This window comes from Haemaphysalis longicornis, unplaced genomic scaffold (genome assembly GCF_048455015.1).
Source record: "Haemaphysalis longicornis isolate Haplotype H1 unplaced genomic scaffold, Haemaphysalis longicornis Haplotype H1 scaffold_10, whole genome shotgun sequence".
NCBI classification, from domain to species: Eukaryota; Metazoa; Arthropoda; class Arachnida; order Ixodida; family Ixodidae; genus Haemaphysalis; species Haemaphysalis longicornis.
Window position 1 is genome coordinate 53,957,236 of NW_027526204.1, and position 13,799 is coordinate 53,971,034.

The 13,799-nt window shown below is 49.4% G+C and overlaps 1 protein-coding gene across 1 annotated transcript in view; it reads right to left on the reverse strand.

Moving 5' to 3' along the window:
- Positions 1-13,799, reverse strand: part of LOC144159837 (protein Skeletor, isoforms B/C-like) — a 56,606-nt gene that overhangs the window by 21,875 nt on the left and 20,932 nt on the right. Inside the window, exon 3 of the mRNA XM_077691507.1 lies at positions 5,595-5,697. Within this exon, the coding sequence (XP_077547633.1) occupies positions 5,595-5,697 (103 nt within the window). The remainder of the gene's footprint in view (positions 1-5,594; positions 5,698-13,799) is intronic.

The window sequence follows — 13,799 nt, forward strand, 5'->3', positions numbered from 1 at the left end:
CGCCCTGCAAATAAAAAAAGGAACGATTTGGCGCAAGTAACACCTGTAATGGTTATAACAATGTAATTGGAAATGATTTATCGGACAGAATTTCAAAAACTAAAAGAAGAAAATTTTAAAAAGCCACAAAAATGTCTCAAAAATTTGGTGCATCTTATACGTCTCCCGAAAAGCCAAGAATCAGTGTTGCGGAATGGGCATCCCTATTCCATTCCAATTCCATTCCTAGGAATTACAACTTGTCGTGATTTCATTTCTTTCAATTCCTCGGAATTACAGAATTTAGCCCATTCCCATTCCTGGAATGGACGGGCAGTTAAATTCCATTCCTTTAAATCCTCAAAGTAAAAACTTCCTCAGGCGCTCTATCGAGCTATCGAGGAACGCAGCATGAATATGACGTTATCATAAGCGTTGAAAACTGCAAAAGTATGCAAAATGTGCCACTTGTCACCGATTTTGGAGATGGTAGCATCTTGGTTACATATCCCGAGCAGAACAACTATCCTTCTACTGCAAACATTTAAAATCTCTTCCTCACGAAAGTAGAGAAAAGCGCGAAAGCTAAAAGTTTGTCCAAATTTCGCTGAAAGTGCACCTAACCGATCGCCAAACATAGGAATTCCCAAATCGCAAGCCAGCAACGAACCCATGAGACAATTTCTAGCGCACAAGTAACGCATCTACGAATGAGGTAAATGTACAAGATTAAATGGCTGGTGAGATAAATATATACTATTGCACTCCGTCTTCAGGGTCGACGCGTGTGAAGTATTATTTAGAACTGTTTTTTTTCGCAATTTTTAAGTAACCTTTTTGACATAATGGAAGCCCGGTTTCAGAGAGAGAGAGATAAGAAGACTATTTGCGGTCCCCGCGCTTTCACGCACGCGCCTGTGTGTCCAGAGATGCTATCAGAGCGTTTCGGCAGAGCAACTGGTTTATATGGTAATGTATCAGTTGTTTTCACAGAACGCCATCAGTTACGCTAAGAAAGCTTTGGCTTTAAAATGGGGGAGTGTCACACTGCCCCTTTTTGCATAATTAGTAGCGGGAACGCGCTACTCATTTTGAAATTTGCATGTTCGCATGTTTCAACTGTTTGTTCCTGCGCGACGCGAGGTGAAGCAGCTATTACGTTGATGTCTGCTCTTAGATGAGACTGCATCTCATTCACTCGCCTTGTCCCTCCATACGGCGTTGTTGTCCTTCCACACCCCTCCCCCTACACTATAAAAAAAATAATAGCAGCGCGAGGTTTCGATCCCACGACCCTGTGGGCGGAACGCGAGGTACATGGTGCTCTTCCCACTGCGCCACAAAACCGAGACAGAATCAAATGCTACGAACGCGCCTTATATCCTTGACTCATTCAAACTACGTCAAGAAGCTACTGATACAACGAATGATAGAGCAATGATTAACACTTGCAATAAAAGAAAAGAAGCTCCCACTTACAGCAACAATGATGCAGTAAAGGTCGTTCCGACAGCGAAGCCTCAAGCATACCACTTAGAGAGATTGACCAAGATTGGCCAATAAAACATAATAATAATCATAAAACATACTAATCATACGCGTTCCCGACACGTTTCACATGATTTCAGAATCAATCCAACGAAAACACCAACTGAACCCCACGATGCGTCGAATCTACACAGGGTTCCCCTCGCGCGGAGGTTGGCGCAATTTTTCCGTTTCGTTGCACAGTCTGTTGCGTGCTATCTTGCGATCTGCTTTGCGTACCGTCGTACCAGCGTGTTTAGTAGGCTGTGGATAACTCACAGGCATGTCGCACAGAGCTTTCGCACACGTACACGCATTCGAAATGCTTACTTGAATGATTTGTATTAAATTTACAGCATTGAGCACTAATGCTACTGTACCAACGTGAGAGGCGGGAAGGCAGCGTCACGGATCACCGTTAACAGTTTTGCATTCAACGTAGGAAATTCGCCACCGCTTCAACATTGACCTCCATTTCGCTCGTTTATTGCCCTGCCACTACCTCAGCCCAATTCGTTTAACAACGGCATTAATTATGACCCCCTCATTTCAAGTGACACAGCCATATTGTGAAGAGAGCCCTGGCAAAATAAAGAAGTAAGGTCAGGCAGTTTGTTTCCGTGAACGCGCCACCAATATGTCCGAGGAGCTTATAAAAATTTTGATATGAGGCCTGCCTGCCTGAACAGTGGCGATGCTCCATCTAGCACGCTGACGACTAAGGCTTCAGTAATCAGGTACGTTTGTACCCTGGCGCAAAGGCTCCGTGCACAGCAACACAGAGCAACCAATCCATGAGCCAGTTTGTAACAACTGGAGGAGGTTGCCGCAGTTTCGCATCGAAGCAAACCACGGTGTCGCACTGCTGAGAGCTGTCAAAGCACTCGCAAACAAGGGCGCTGCAGGAGCCGTAACTGTTAGAAACAAGCGCACTTTGGCAGCCGTGTCTTCTGCATTGTCGTATATATAATGCAATCATATATCCTTGCTGCCCACTACCGTACCAGAGCGTGGAGGTAAAAAAAGCTCAGTAACACATCCGAAGCTCGCTTCTTATGCCTATGGCGGGTGCAGGGCATGCATGCCCTCACCCACAATTTTCTTTTTGCTGCCTCGGTTTTGATTTGCTGGAGCCCCGGGGCCCCGCTGCTACAGACGGACAGAGGGTCCACAGGTTGGCGCCGTATACCCGGGAGATGCCTTCCAGGTCGGCTTACAAGCTACAATGCTATTCACTGCGTGCCTGGAAGGGAGGGTGGGTGCAGAACGCCAAGCAGATTTGTTGTTTCATGTTTCATGCCCGAACGCTTTATATTGCTAGCTCGGAGATATTGCAGTATCAGCTTGCGCTGAGAAACACAGCTGATTCGGATGCGCGCCGTTCGTATTCCCCACCCCCTGCTTCTCGATGATATTCCCCGCTGGCTGGCCTGGGCACACGGTGCCTGCAACTCACTCGCCGGTCGGCCATCGGCACCACGGACAGTTGTACAGAGAAAGCTATGCCTCAAAAAGCCTGCAAAGCACGAAGAGGCGACGTAACTTCGTCACCCGTCTTCCGGCCAGACGCACTTGCGCTGCTCGAGGTTCAGTTTCAGCACCGCTGCCGCAGGCTGCACGGGTTTCGTTATTCAAAATGCCGGGCATACGTTCTCGTTTTCGTAGCCGGTGCTGCAGCCGGTGCTCCGACGCAGTCGTCCCCACAGTCTAATTAAGTAGCAGAAAGGCGCCAGCGATGGTGACGTCGTCGTCTAAAAATCGCCATTTCATTCCCATTCCATTCCGGGGAAAGTGCGCTTAATGCATTTTTCAATTCCATTCCTCCAACCATTGTCCTCATTTCACTCCGATTCCATTCCAACACCTCAAAAAAGGTGGAATGATTCCGGAGTGATTCCAATTCCGGAGTGGTAACTCCGCAACACTGCAAGGAATCAACAAAAACTGCCGCGAAAAACGTTTATAATGCAAATTAAAAATTCGGACACTGGAGAACTGCACATGCCCAGCATTTTCACACACAAATATTTGACAAAAGTAATGCCTCTGACAGGTATAAAGCCTAAATTCATGATAATTGGTCCCACAGATTTAGCGAAGTAAAGGCCCCTCATTGCTATGACCGAATGTATTTACATCATTTGCGAAACAACAAAACTTAACATTACCAAAATATTACAAGTCTCCCGCAACGTTTTGCTGTATTGCTGTATTTGCCACCACAAAACTCACCATGTAGTCAAGCGGCATAATAAATATACCCATTAAGTGACAATATGATGAATTTCTTCAGGTTGTTTTGGACGAGATAACACTGAAGGAAGCAACTAATGTAATTAAAACTAGTGCTATCAACTGATTAGAAGCGCAGGAATCCCCTAGCATTCTTCAATACCTTCCCATTTTGTGCTACCACTCGAAAGCCTCGGAGTACCAGCAACAACGACCACTGATTGTGAACTCACTAATCTATCTTTACTAGAAAACAGTCGCTGCTATGTGTTCCTAGAGTGTCGTGAGCAAGTTTCTATACCCAGCTTTTCCCTTTGTAGCGCGGTCATTATAGCTGTTCATTCGTTTTAGGCCATTTCTTAGAAGGTGGAAGCTAGGCAGAGTGAAAACCGTCTACGCCACCTGCCACGCTTGGCAGGTTGTGCATGCTTGACGCCGACACCGGACAGTTTTCGACGTGTGGCACTGCTAATGCTCCTGCGTTAGAGATAAAACGCCATTAAAATTACGGGAAAAAGGAAAGTGCAAAAGACCAGCGGATTTCAATTTGGAAGTATTGCTTGCCTCATTGAGAGAAAATACGCGTGGGTGCGCTCACGCACGTGAGTGTTTCGGTGCATGTGCGTACGTGCACGTGTGTGTGTGCATGCGGTTGTCTCTGTCTTCGAGTATGTCTTCATGTGTGATTATGTGCATGTGCTTGTCGTTTGTGCGTGTGTGTGCGTGTGTTTGTGGCGACATTTGATGGTACTAAAAAATATTGGAGACGGGCCGGATCTATGCTGTACAGATCAATTGCCTGCACGCTAAAATGGCTGGCCAACAATTCTTTATTTCGTGACGGGGTGCTGCGCGACACTTGTTGGCGATGGGGGTGGAGCACGAGGTGGCACCACGTCGGCTATGTTGAACCACTGGAGTTGTTATCCTCAAGAAACCGAGTGCGTTTTATGAAAGTGCGGGTTTGTAAGCCAAAATGAATTATTCTTTTAAAACTCATCAAAAATAGAAACTTGCTCCACAAAGAATAATAGTTTCACTCATATGTTGCTTACATATGAGTGAAACTATTATTCTTTGTGGAGCAAGTCTTTGCAAGTCTTTGTGGAACAAGTCTTTGTGGAGCAAGGGTTGTGGAGCAAGCCTTAAGTCTTCGCCAACACTTTATTTCGCGTCATTTAGTGTTTGAATTGTTGCCCTCCCATGGAAACCTTTTGCACAAGATTTTTTGGTGAAATAAACATATAAAAATACCCGCATTAGGAATTCGTTGTTCTACCAAACTTGCAGAGAAATGAGGAAATAAAAACAAAGGACAAAACAAGCAAAACAAACTAAACACTCCTGTTTTTTGTCTCAAATCAGTTTGAACGCGTTTTAACCGATTACAACCAAAACCGAATTGTGCTCTGGAAGTGAACCCGGAACGGTACCCAAAAGGCCTGAACGCAAACCAGAACTGAACGTCAACAAATTTCGGTTCGACACTGTGCCCAAAACACAAATGTTCGCGGAAATGTTCGCATGGAATTATTCTAAAAAATTTATGTATAGCTTGCGTGTAACGTCACCACTGCATTTTTTTGAGTATTGCTCCAGCCGTGCTACAAGCTTTCTCCGTTCTGCTCGAGGTAAGAGCGAAGAATGGGTTCACAGCCAATCACTGTGCAACCGGTGCTCCATCATGGCAGCTACAGTGACGTAAGTGCAACCCACGTATTTATTTGGTGGTTCTCAGCTGTTTGATTTCATTTATTCCACGTGATGTCGTTTTACCCTTCGTATCCTTGAGGTAGGCTTGCTACCATTCTTATTGGAATCAAACAGCAACCCATACATCACGAACCCCGACTCACTTGCAATTGTGGGCTGTAGATAGCCACGCCGCTGTATTCCTTTATTCCTCCCGGCAATGTAAGAATGATATGATCCCGGTCGTATTTCTTGAGTGCGCCGTCACTGTAAGGGAAAAAAGGGCACCAATCTTAGAATGCGTGTTTTTGGAGACAAATCAATAGGATTGCAGTCGCTAAAACGCCAACCCTGCAATAAGGAACTTACAGAGGTTCTACAACTTCTTACCCCCTTTGCCGAATTCCTTTTCAGTTACTTGTGACACTAAAGTGCGCTTCAGTTACTGTCTTGGCACGCAAACTGACATTAGCACAGTGAACGTGTGGCTCAGCAGTGTTCGGAACGGCCGAACAATCGCGCTCTCTCCGCTGGCTGCGAGAAGACGTTTTTCCCGTTTCAAGAAACCTAATCACGTAAAATCATCGCTGCACAGTGGTAGTTCGGCAGAACACCGACGCGTCTGCCCTCAGCAAAATCCACTCGTAGTGGACGCTTTCCAAACCAACTTCGTTCACTCTGTCCCCCTAATTTGTCGTACGTTCGCGGTAATGTAACTAAATGTCTGTGTCGACTACTCCAAATTGAGTCCCCTATATGGGTATGGTGTCTCCTGAACGGGTGCCTTGTTGGTGCCTTCTGGTAATTTAGTAGGGTTACGACCTGCCTGGATTTCAACAGGCCCGACATTTTTTTTGAACAGCCGGCCGGTGGTTGCCGCTTGGTACCTAAACCATCTCGAAAATGGCCCATTTTCTGGTTATCGTACCACGAATATTTTTCCTGGCGTTTTTACCGTGACTTGAGCAATAACCACGATAAATACTTCTCAAGAAAAACCTAACCCCGCTTCACCGACTGAACGTCCCGAACCCTTATACGCGAAGCAATGTGTCGTTCCTTACTCGCACGGGAACGTTTTGCAGCACTTTTGGAACACAGCAGATAGATTACCCGCTTGCGCTCGTTAGCGCACCAACTCTTGCTGGCACTCCCGACAGCGGATTCTCCAAGAAAGCGTGTAACTTCACCTAATTTTCCGAACATTGGTGAATGGACCGCCAAGCGCAGTCGTCAATATAAGCGTGCTCCTCGGAACAATCTGTCATGTGCGCGCTTTACAATTGGCCGACTCTTCTCTTCACCTTGCATCCGCCTGCCTGCACTTGGCGCCGATCCCTCTTTCCCCACTACGCTGCACCCGTGCTGGAACTTCATCCCCGCTCGTTAAGCTATGCCCTCTCCACATCACTGCACCCGGTTTACCACACTTCGTCCCGTGTTTCGCTGTGAAAAAGTTTCACTCTCCCACAAGCACTACAAAGGCACGCGAAAAGGGAAAAAACTCTGGTGGTGTTGGTTTCTGAGATAGAGGGAGATGGTGTGTGGTAACTGCATTAAACGGGACGACGATCGGCAGCGATGTAAAATGCATGGCCTTGTGCACAAAACCAGCGCGAACACTCGAAGATACCACCCGGAAGATAAACTAACCTCAATGGGAGTTTTTTTTGGCTAAACTACGTCTTTTAAACTCCTCACGGCAGGTGGCCTACTCGCAGGTTTGGTCGTAGGATGGCGGAAAAACTACTAGCTTACACCGCTGGCAACGAGCCGCCGTATATAGGCTAATTTACCACGATTGCACCTCCCCCTAAAACGCAGTATTTCGCTGTAAATACTACTTTCGTCCTAATGGGAGTATGGAAAGCTCCCACGCTTCCAGCTTCTCCACTACTCCCTCCTTCACACTTTCATCCCCTTCGCCTCCTTACAAAATGGAGTTGGTGTCTTGCGTCGTGTGAGCTCTGGAGTTGTCGAAAGTTTTGTGTCGGTGTGAACTTCCAGCCGCACGAATGGATGTGAGGTGCCTCCCGCCAACAGACGCTCGTTGTGAACATTGGGAACAAACCTCAATTAGTGTGCGACGCACTGCAACGTCTCCTCCGAGTGAACGACCTTCTTGCCAACTGACCGCGCCAGCAAACAAACGCTGGGCCTAAATGCAGCGATCGCCGGAGAGTGCCGTGATGAAAACAACGTGATTGTAGGTGGTTGAAGGTAAGATTTGCACGTTTTCTATTGCAACCAACATTGTTGAAGACTTGCTGGCCTTCAAGTGTCAAATTAAACTCATTGTGTTTCCCGCGTCACTGCTCCGCCGAGTCTTCGGCCGTTCCCGCTGCCATCTGCTCGCGCTGGCGCGCCGGCGTGCCGCCGGCAGCCGCTAGCGCAGGCCATGCTTGGCCACTCGAGCTGTGCATTATGCGCGAGAGTGGACGCCATGTGCGGTACGTCGTTGGGGAGGCCGAACGGTGTGAAAGGGGTGCGTATGTGCTCGAGTAGCGTGCAGAACACTCACTCATTCGCACTCGCGAGCAGAATGAGAAATGTCCTCACAGTGGGTGAGTAGCAGGTGCCTTGTTACGCCTTGTCTGTTCTCTACTGGCAGGCGAAGGTGAAGTTGGCCGGTCAAACGTCGCAGGGCTCTTTCTCTTGAGAAAAACGTGTGGTTACCGCCGCGCCTGCTACGAAGAGGGTGACTACCGCATGCAGCCGGCGATTCATTGCTTTCACTGGGAAGGGAAAGTTTGGGGCCTCACAGGGGAGGTAGACAAATGGAGCTCTGCGTGGGCTAGGCGGATTGTAAATTGAACCAGCAAAACGCAGTTCCAGGGATCGTTCAGTAGGGTCGATGGACGACTGCATTTTTTGGAGGGGCAGAAGATGGAGGGGGGAGCATCACACCGACCGGAACGTTTTCTCAATTTTCGGTGAGGGGAGAGAAGGGAAATTGCCGGTGGTACAAACTAAACCCGCTCCTATCGCACTATAGACAAGAGTATAGAGGTGCCGGCCAGTGATGATGATGATGCTTTGTGGCTTCCCCTTTGTAACGGGGTTGCTTTTCGCAGCGGCCAAAGTCGCAACGCCGCTGTACAATTACCTCACCACAAATTACAAACAAAAGAAATAAATAATAATTTCAAAATAAAAAGAAAATAGTTCTACGAAATTTTTGTGCTAGTCTGACTTTTTTGTTCACATGTCTTCCCAGACTGTTCTCTTCTCTTTTCGCACCAACATTTTAACCTTCTTTTGCTAACCTCTACTGCTGTCCAATTCACTTTTCCTCTAACCTTAAAGCCAAAGGCTTCCGGAAGCTGGATGGCTCCATCACTGAGGACTGGACAGATACTTTTGCACTCCGTTGCAATATTTCGCATGGTTTCTGGCTCATTTCTGCAGCCTGCGCATAGTTCTTCCAGTACCGGCTAGCAGATACGCGTTTCTGTCCGCAAGGAACCCGCCCGGGCTTCAAAAAGCAATCCACTCCCTTTAGTATTATCGAATAATTTTTCCCTTGTGATCTCCTGCTTCCCGATTCTGTAGATTTCTGAGGAGTTCTTCCCATCCATCCTCTTTTTCCAGGTCGTTGTCTCAGTTTCCCGCGACCGGTGCGTCGCCTGGTGGGAATTTCTTGGAGACTGCCGGGGGAGCAGACGACGCCACAGTCACACGCTGTCGTTCGGTGCCGTGCGTGGATATCAGACATCCCAGTGTCATCGAAAACCGGTATCATTTATTCGGTATGTCACCAGCGGGAAGTGTAACAGTGCTTTAAGGAGAACCCTCAAAGCTTCCGAGAGCTGTCAGTTTTGCCCATTATTTCCGTTATCAACCCGCTAAGGCTACGTGCCACCCTACGCACGCTTTGTCCGGACGGGGGTTGCCTTTGAGGCCACGTTTCGCGGCGCCAGCAGGACGCTCTACTTTTTATCAGGACTTGATGTTGATTTTCCTAATTCTGGGCAGGTTGCGCTCATTGGCTTTACTTGACGATGTAAAGAATCTACTCGTCCGGGTCTCATCACGCCTGTGTTGGCAGCGTAAGCACGAAGTTCTCATGCAAGAAACGTGCGAAGTGCACCGCGACAAAAGGTGTCTGCATGTGCGCAGTCTTTTCACTGCACAAATTTCGTGCGTCCAATAAGTGCCCCGCGAATTAGTGGTGACGGTTAATCGGAAAGACTTCGAACCAAGCAAATTTTCCAGAGTAAGTACGGTCGTACGCACCTTGCGGAAGCGCTGCTTATTCACCCTCATATGCAATCGTTATCGCATATTTATGTGCTTTGGACGTATTCTCTATTCATTTTATCGACCGGAAGCCGACAATAATCAAGCCGACACCTATTCTGCAGGTCCGGTATACGTGCGAAAAAGGCGAGCCGAAAAAGAAATAGCAGCGTCGCGGTGACGAAGCACGTAAGGTCGTGTCGGTAAATCGCCGTTTCCCATCCGCATTTAACACCCGCGTTCGCGTTTCTCACCCGCCGCTGAAACGCCAAAGCTCTTCTAAGCAGCCAAACGGCCCTGAAATCTTGGTGTACATAATACGTTGCCCTTGTGTTGGTAGCAGGAAATAGTTTCCAGAGCACAGAAATGTGCGATGAAGATTGAGCATGTGGGTGAGTAAGCACGGCTTCCAAAATCAGCGTACGACCGTACTTACTCTCACAAATTTAGTAGGTTCGAAGTCTTTCTGATTTATGATTGCAGGGTTTAACGAGCCGACGCAACGCAGGCGATGAAGCGCGCCGTAGAGGAGGGCTCCGTATTAATTTTGACCACCAGCGGATCTTTGACGTGGGCCGAACAAAGGCGTAATGACGCTTGGACGAGTACATTCTTTACATCGCCAAGTAAACGCAACGGCAGCAACATGCCCAGATTTAAAAAAATAAACATCAATTGGCGACAAACGTCGGTCGTCGTACTGGCGCGGCAAAAGGTAGCCTCAGAAGCAACCCCCGTCAGGAAAAAGCATGCGCAGAGTGGCACGTAGCCTTAGCGGGTTGAGAACGGAATTTATGGGCAAACCCGACAGCCCTCGGACGATTTGAACGTTCTTTACACTTCGCGCTACATTTCCCCGAAAACAAAACCGCCCCCTGGCGGTGTTGTTTTTCGGGGAAACGTAGAAATCCTGTGCTCCCCAGCGGGACACCTGGGTTTGTTTCCGAGGAAACGTAGCAATCCTGTGCTCCCCAGCGAAACACCTGGTTTTCCTTTCGGACAAACGTAGCAATCCGGTGCTCCCCAGCGGCACACCTGGTTTTGTTTCCGGAGAAACGTAGCAATCCTCTGCTCCCCTGCGGGACACCTGGTTTCGTTTTCGGGGAACGTAGCAATCGTGTGCTCCCCAGCGGGACACCTGGCTTTGTTTTCGGGGAAAACGTAGCAAGCCTGTGCTCCCCAGCGAAATACCTGGTTTTAGTTTTCGGGGAAACGTAGCAATCCTGTGCTCCCCAGCGGGACACCGGGCTTTGTTTTCGGGGAAACGTAGCAATCCTGTGCTCACCAGCGGGACACCTGGCTTTGTTTTCGGGGAAACATAGCAATCCTGTGCTCCCCAGCGGGACACCTGGCTTTGTTTTCGGGGAAACGTAGCAATCCTGTGCTCCCCAGCGGGTCACCTGGTTTTGTTTCCGGCGAAACGTAGCAATCCTGTGCTCCCTAGCGGCACACCTGGCTTTGTTTTCGGGGAAACGTAGCAATCTTGTGCTCCCCAGCGGCACACCTGCTTTTGTTTTCGTGGAAACGTATCAATCCTGTGCTCCCCAGCGGGACACCTGGCTTTGTTTTCGGGGAAACGTAGCAATCCTGTGCTCCGCAACGGCACACCTAGTTTTGTTTTCGGACAAACGTAGCAATCCTGTGCTCCCCAGCGGCAGACCTGGCTTTTTTTTCGGGGAAACGTAGCAATCCTGTGCTCCCCAGCGGTACACCTGGCTTTGTTTTCAGGGGAACGTAGCAATCCTGTGCTCCCCAGCGGCAAACACCTGGTTTTGTTTTCGGGGAAAAGTAGCAATCCTGTGCTCCCCTACGTCACACCTGGTTTTCTTTCAGGGGAAACGTAGAAATCCTCTCTTCCCTGCGGGACACCTGGTTTTCTTTTCGGGAAAACGTAGCAATCCTGTGCTCCCCAGCGGCAAACACCTGGTTTTGTTTTCGGGGAAAAGTAGAAATCCTGTGCTCCCCTACGTCACACCTGGTTTTGTTTCAGGGGAAACGTAGAAATCCTCTCCTCTCCTGCGGGACACCTGATTTTCTTTTCGGGGAAACGTAGCAATCCTGTGCACCCCAGCGGCACACCTGGTTTTGTTTCCGAGGAAACATAGCAATCCTGTGCTCCCCAGCGGCACACCTGGTTTTGTTTTCGGGGAAACGTCGCAATCCTGTGCTCCCCAGCGGCACACCTGGTTTTGTTTCCGGGGAAACGTAGAAATCCTCTGCTCCCTAGCGGGACACCTGGCTTTGTTTTCGGGGAAACGTAGCAATCTTGTGCTCCCCAGCGGCACACCTGCTTTTGTTTTCGTGGAAACGTATCAATCCTGTGCTCCCCAGCGGGACACCTGGCTTTGTTTTCGGGGAAACGTAGCAATCCTGTGCTCCGCAACGGTACACCTGGTTTTGTTTTCGGACAAACGTAGCAATCCTGTGCTCTCCAGCGGCACACCTGGTTTTGTTTCCGAGGAAACATAGCAATCCTGTGCTCCCAAGCGGCACACCTGGTTTTGTTTTCGGGGAAACGTCGCAATCCTGTGCTCCCCAGCGGCACACCTGGTTTTGTTTCCGGGGAAACGTAGAAATCCTCTGCTCCCCTGGGGGACACCTGGTTTTGTTTTCGTGGAAACGTAGCAATCCCGTGCTCCCCAGCGGGACACCTGGTTTTGTTTCCGGGGAAGCGTAGCAATCCTGTGCGCCCCAGCGGTACACCTGGCTTCGTTTTCGGGGAAACGTAGCAATCCTGTGCTCCCTAGAGGCACACCTGGCTTTGTTTCCGAGGAAATGTAGCAATCCTGTGCGCCCCAGCGGGATACCTGGCTTTGTTTTCGGGGAAACGCAGCAATCCTGTGCTCCCCAGCGGCACACCTGGTTTTGTTTCCGAAAAAACGTAGCAATCCTCAGCTCCCCAGTGGCACACTTGGTTTTGTTTTCGGGGAAACGTCGCAATCCTGTGCTCCCCAGCGGCACACCTGTTTTTGTTTCCGGGGAAACGTAGAAATCCTCTGCTCCCTAGCGGGACACCTGGCTTTGTTTTCGGGGAAACATAGCAATCTTGTGCTCCCCAGTGGCACACCTGCTTTTGTTTTCGTGGAAACGTATCAATCCTGTGCTCCCCAGCGGGACACCTGGCTTTGTTTTCGGGGAAACGTAGCAATCCTGTGCTCCGCAACGGCACACCTGGTTTTGTTTTCGGACAAACGTAGCAATCCTGTGCTCCCCAGCGGCACACCTGGTTTTGTTTCCGAGGAAACATAGCAATCCTGTGCTCCCCAGCGGCACACCTGGTTTTGTTTTCGGGGAAACGTCGCAATCCTGTGCTCCCCAGCGGCACACCTGGTTTTGGTTTCGTGGAAACGTAGCAATCCCGTGCTCCCCAGCGGGACACCTGGCTTTGTTTTCGGGGAAACGCAGCAATCCTGTGCTCCCCAGCGGCACACCTGGTTTTGTTTCCGAGGAAACGTAGCAATCCTGTGCTCCCCAGTGGCACACTTGGTTTTGTTTTCGGGGAAACGTAGCAATCATGTGCTCCCCATGGCACACCTGGTTTTGTTTCCGGAGGAACGTAGAAATCCTCTGCTCCCCTGCGGGACACCTGGATTTGTTTTCGGGGAAACGTAGCAATCCTGTGCTCCCCAGCGGCAAACACCTGGTTTTGTTTTCGGGGAAAAGTAGCAATCCTGTGCTCCCCAACGTCACACCTGGTTTTGTTTCAGGGGAAACGTAGAAATCCTCTCCTCCCCTGCGGGACACCTGGTTTTCTTTTTGGGGAAGCGTAGCAATCCTGTGCTCCCCAGCGGCACACCTCGTTTTGTTTCCGGGGAAGCGTAGCAATCCTGTCCTCCCCAGCGGGACACCTGGCTTTGTTTTCGGAGAAACGTAGCAATCCTGTGCTCCCCAGCGGGGCCCCTGGGGGCCTATGCATGGCGGTGGCGTTACCGCCGTCGTCCGAATCAGCGCCAGGTAAGGGTTGTCCAGGAGCTAAAGAAAGGCAGAGCGCAGAAAAAAAGCAGTGCTAAGCTCAACAGAGGGTTACAAGGGAAGGGGCGATGACGTGGCGATTGGAGTAGGAGAGCGCAGATTGACAGGGAGGGAAGAGAGTCAGTACAAAATGTCGACATTGGTCGCACGACCAACAA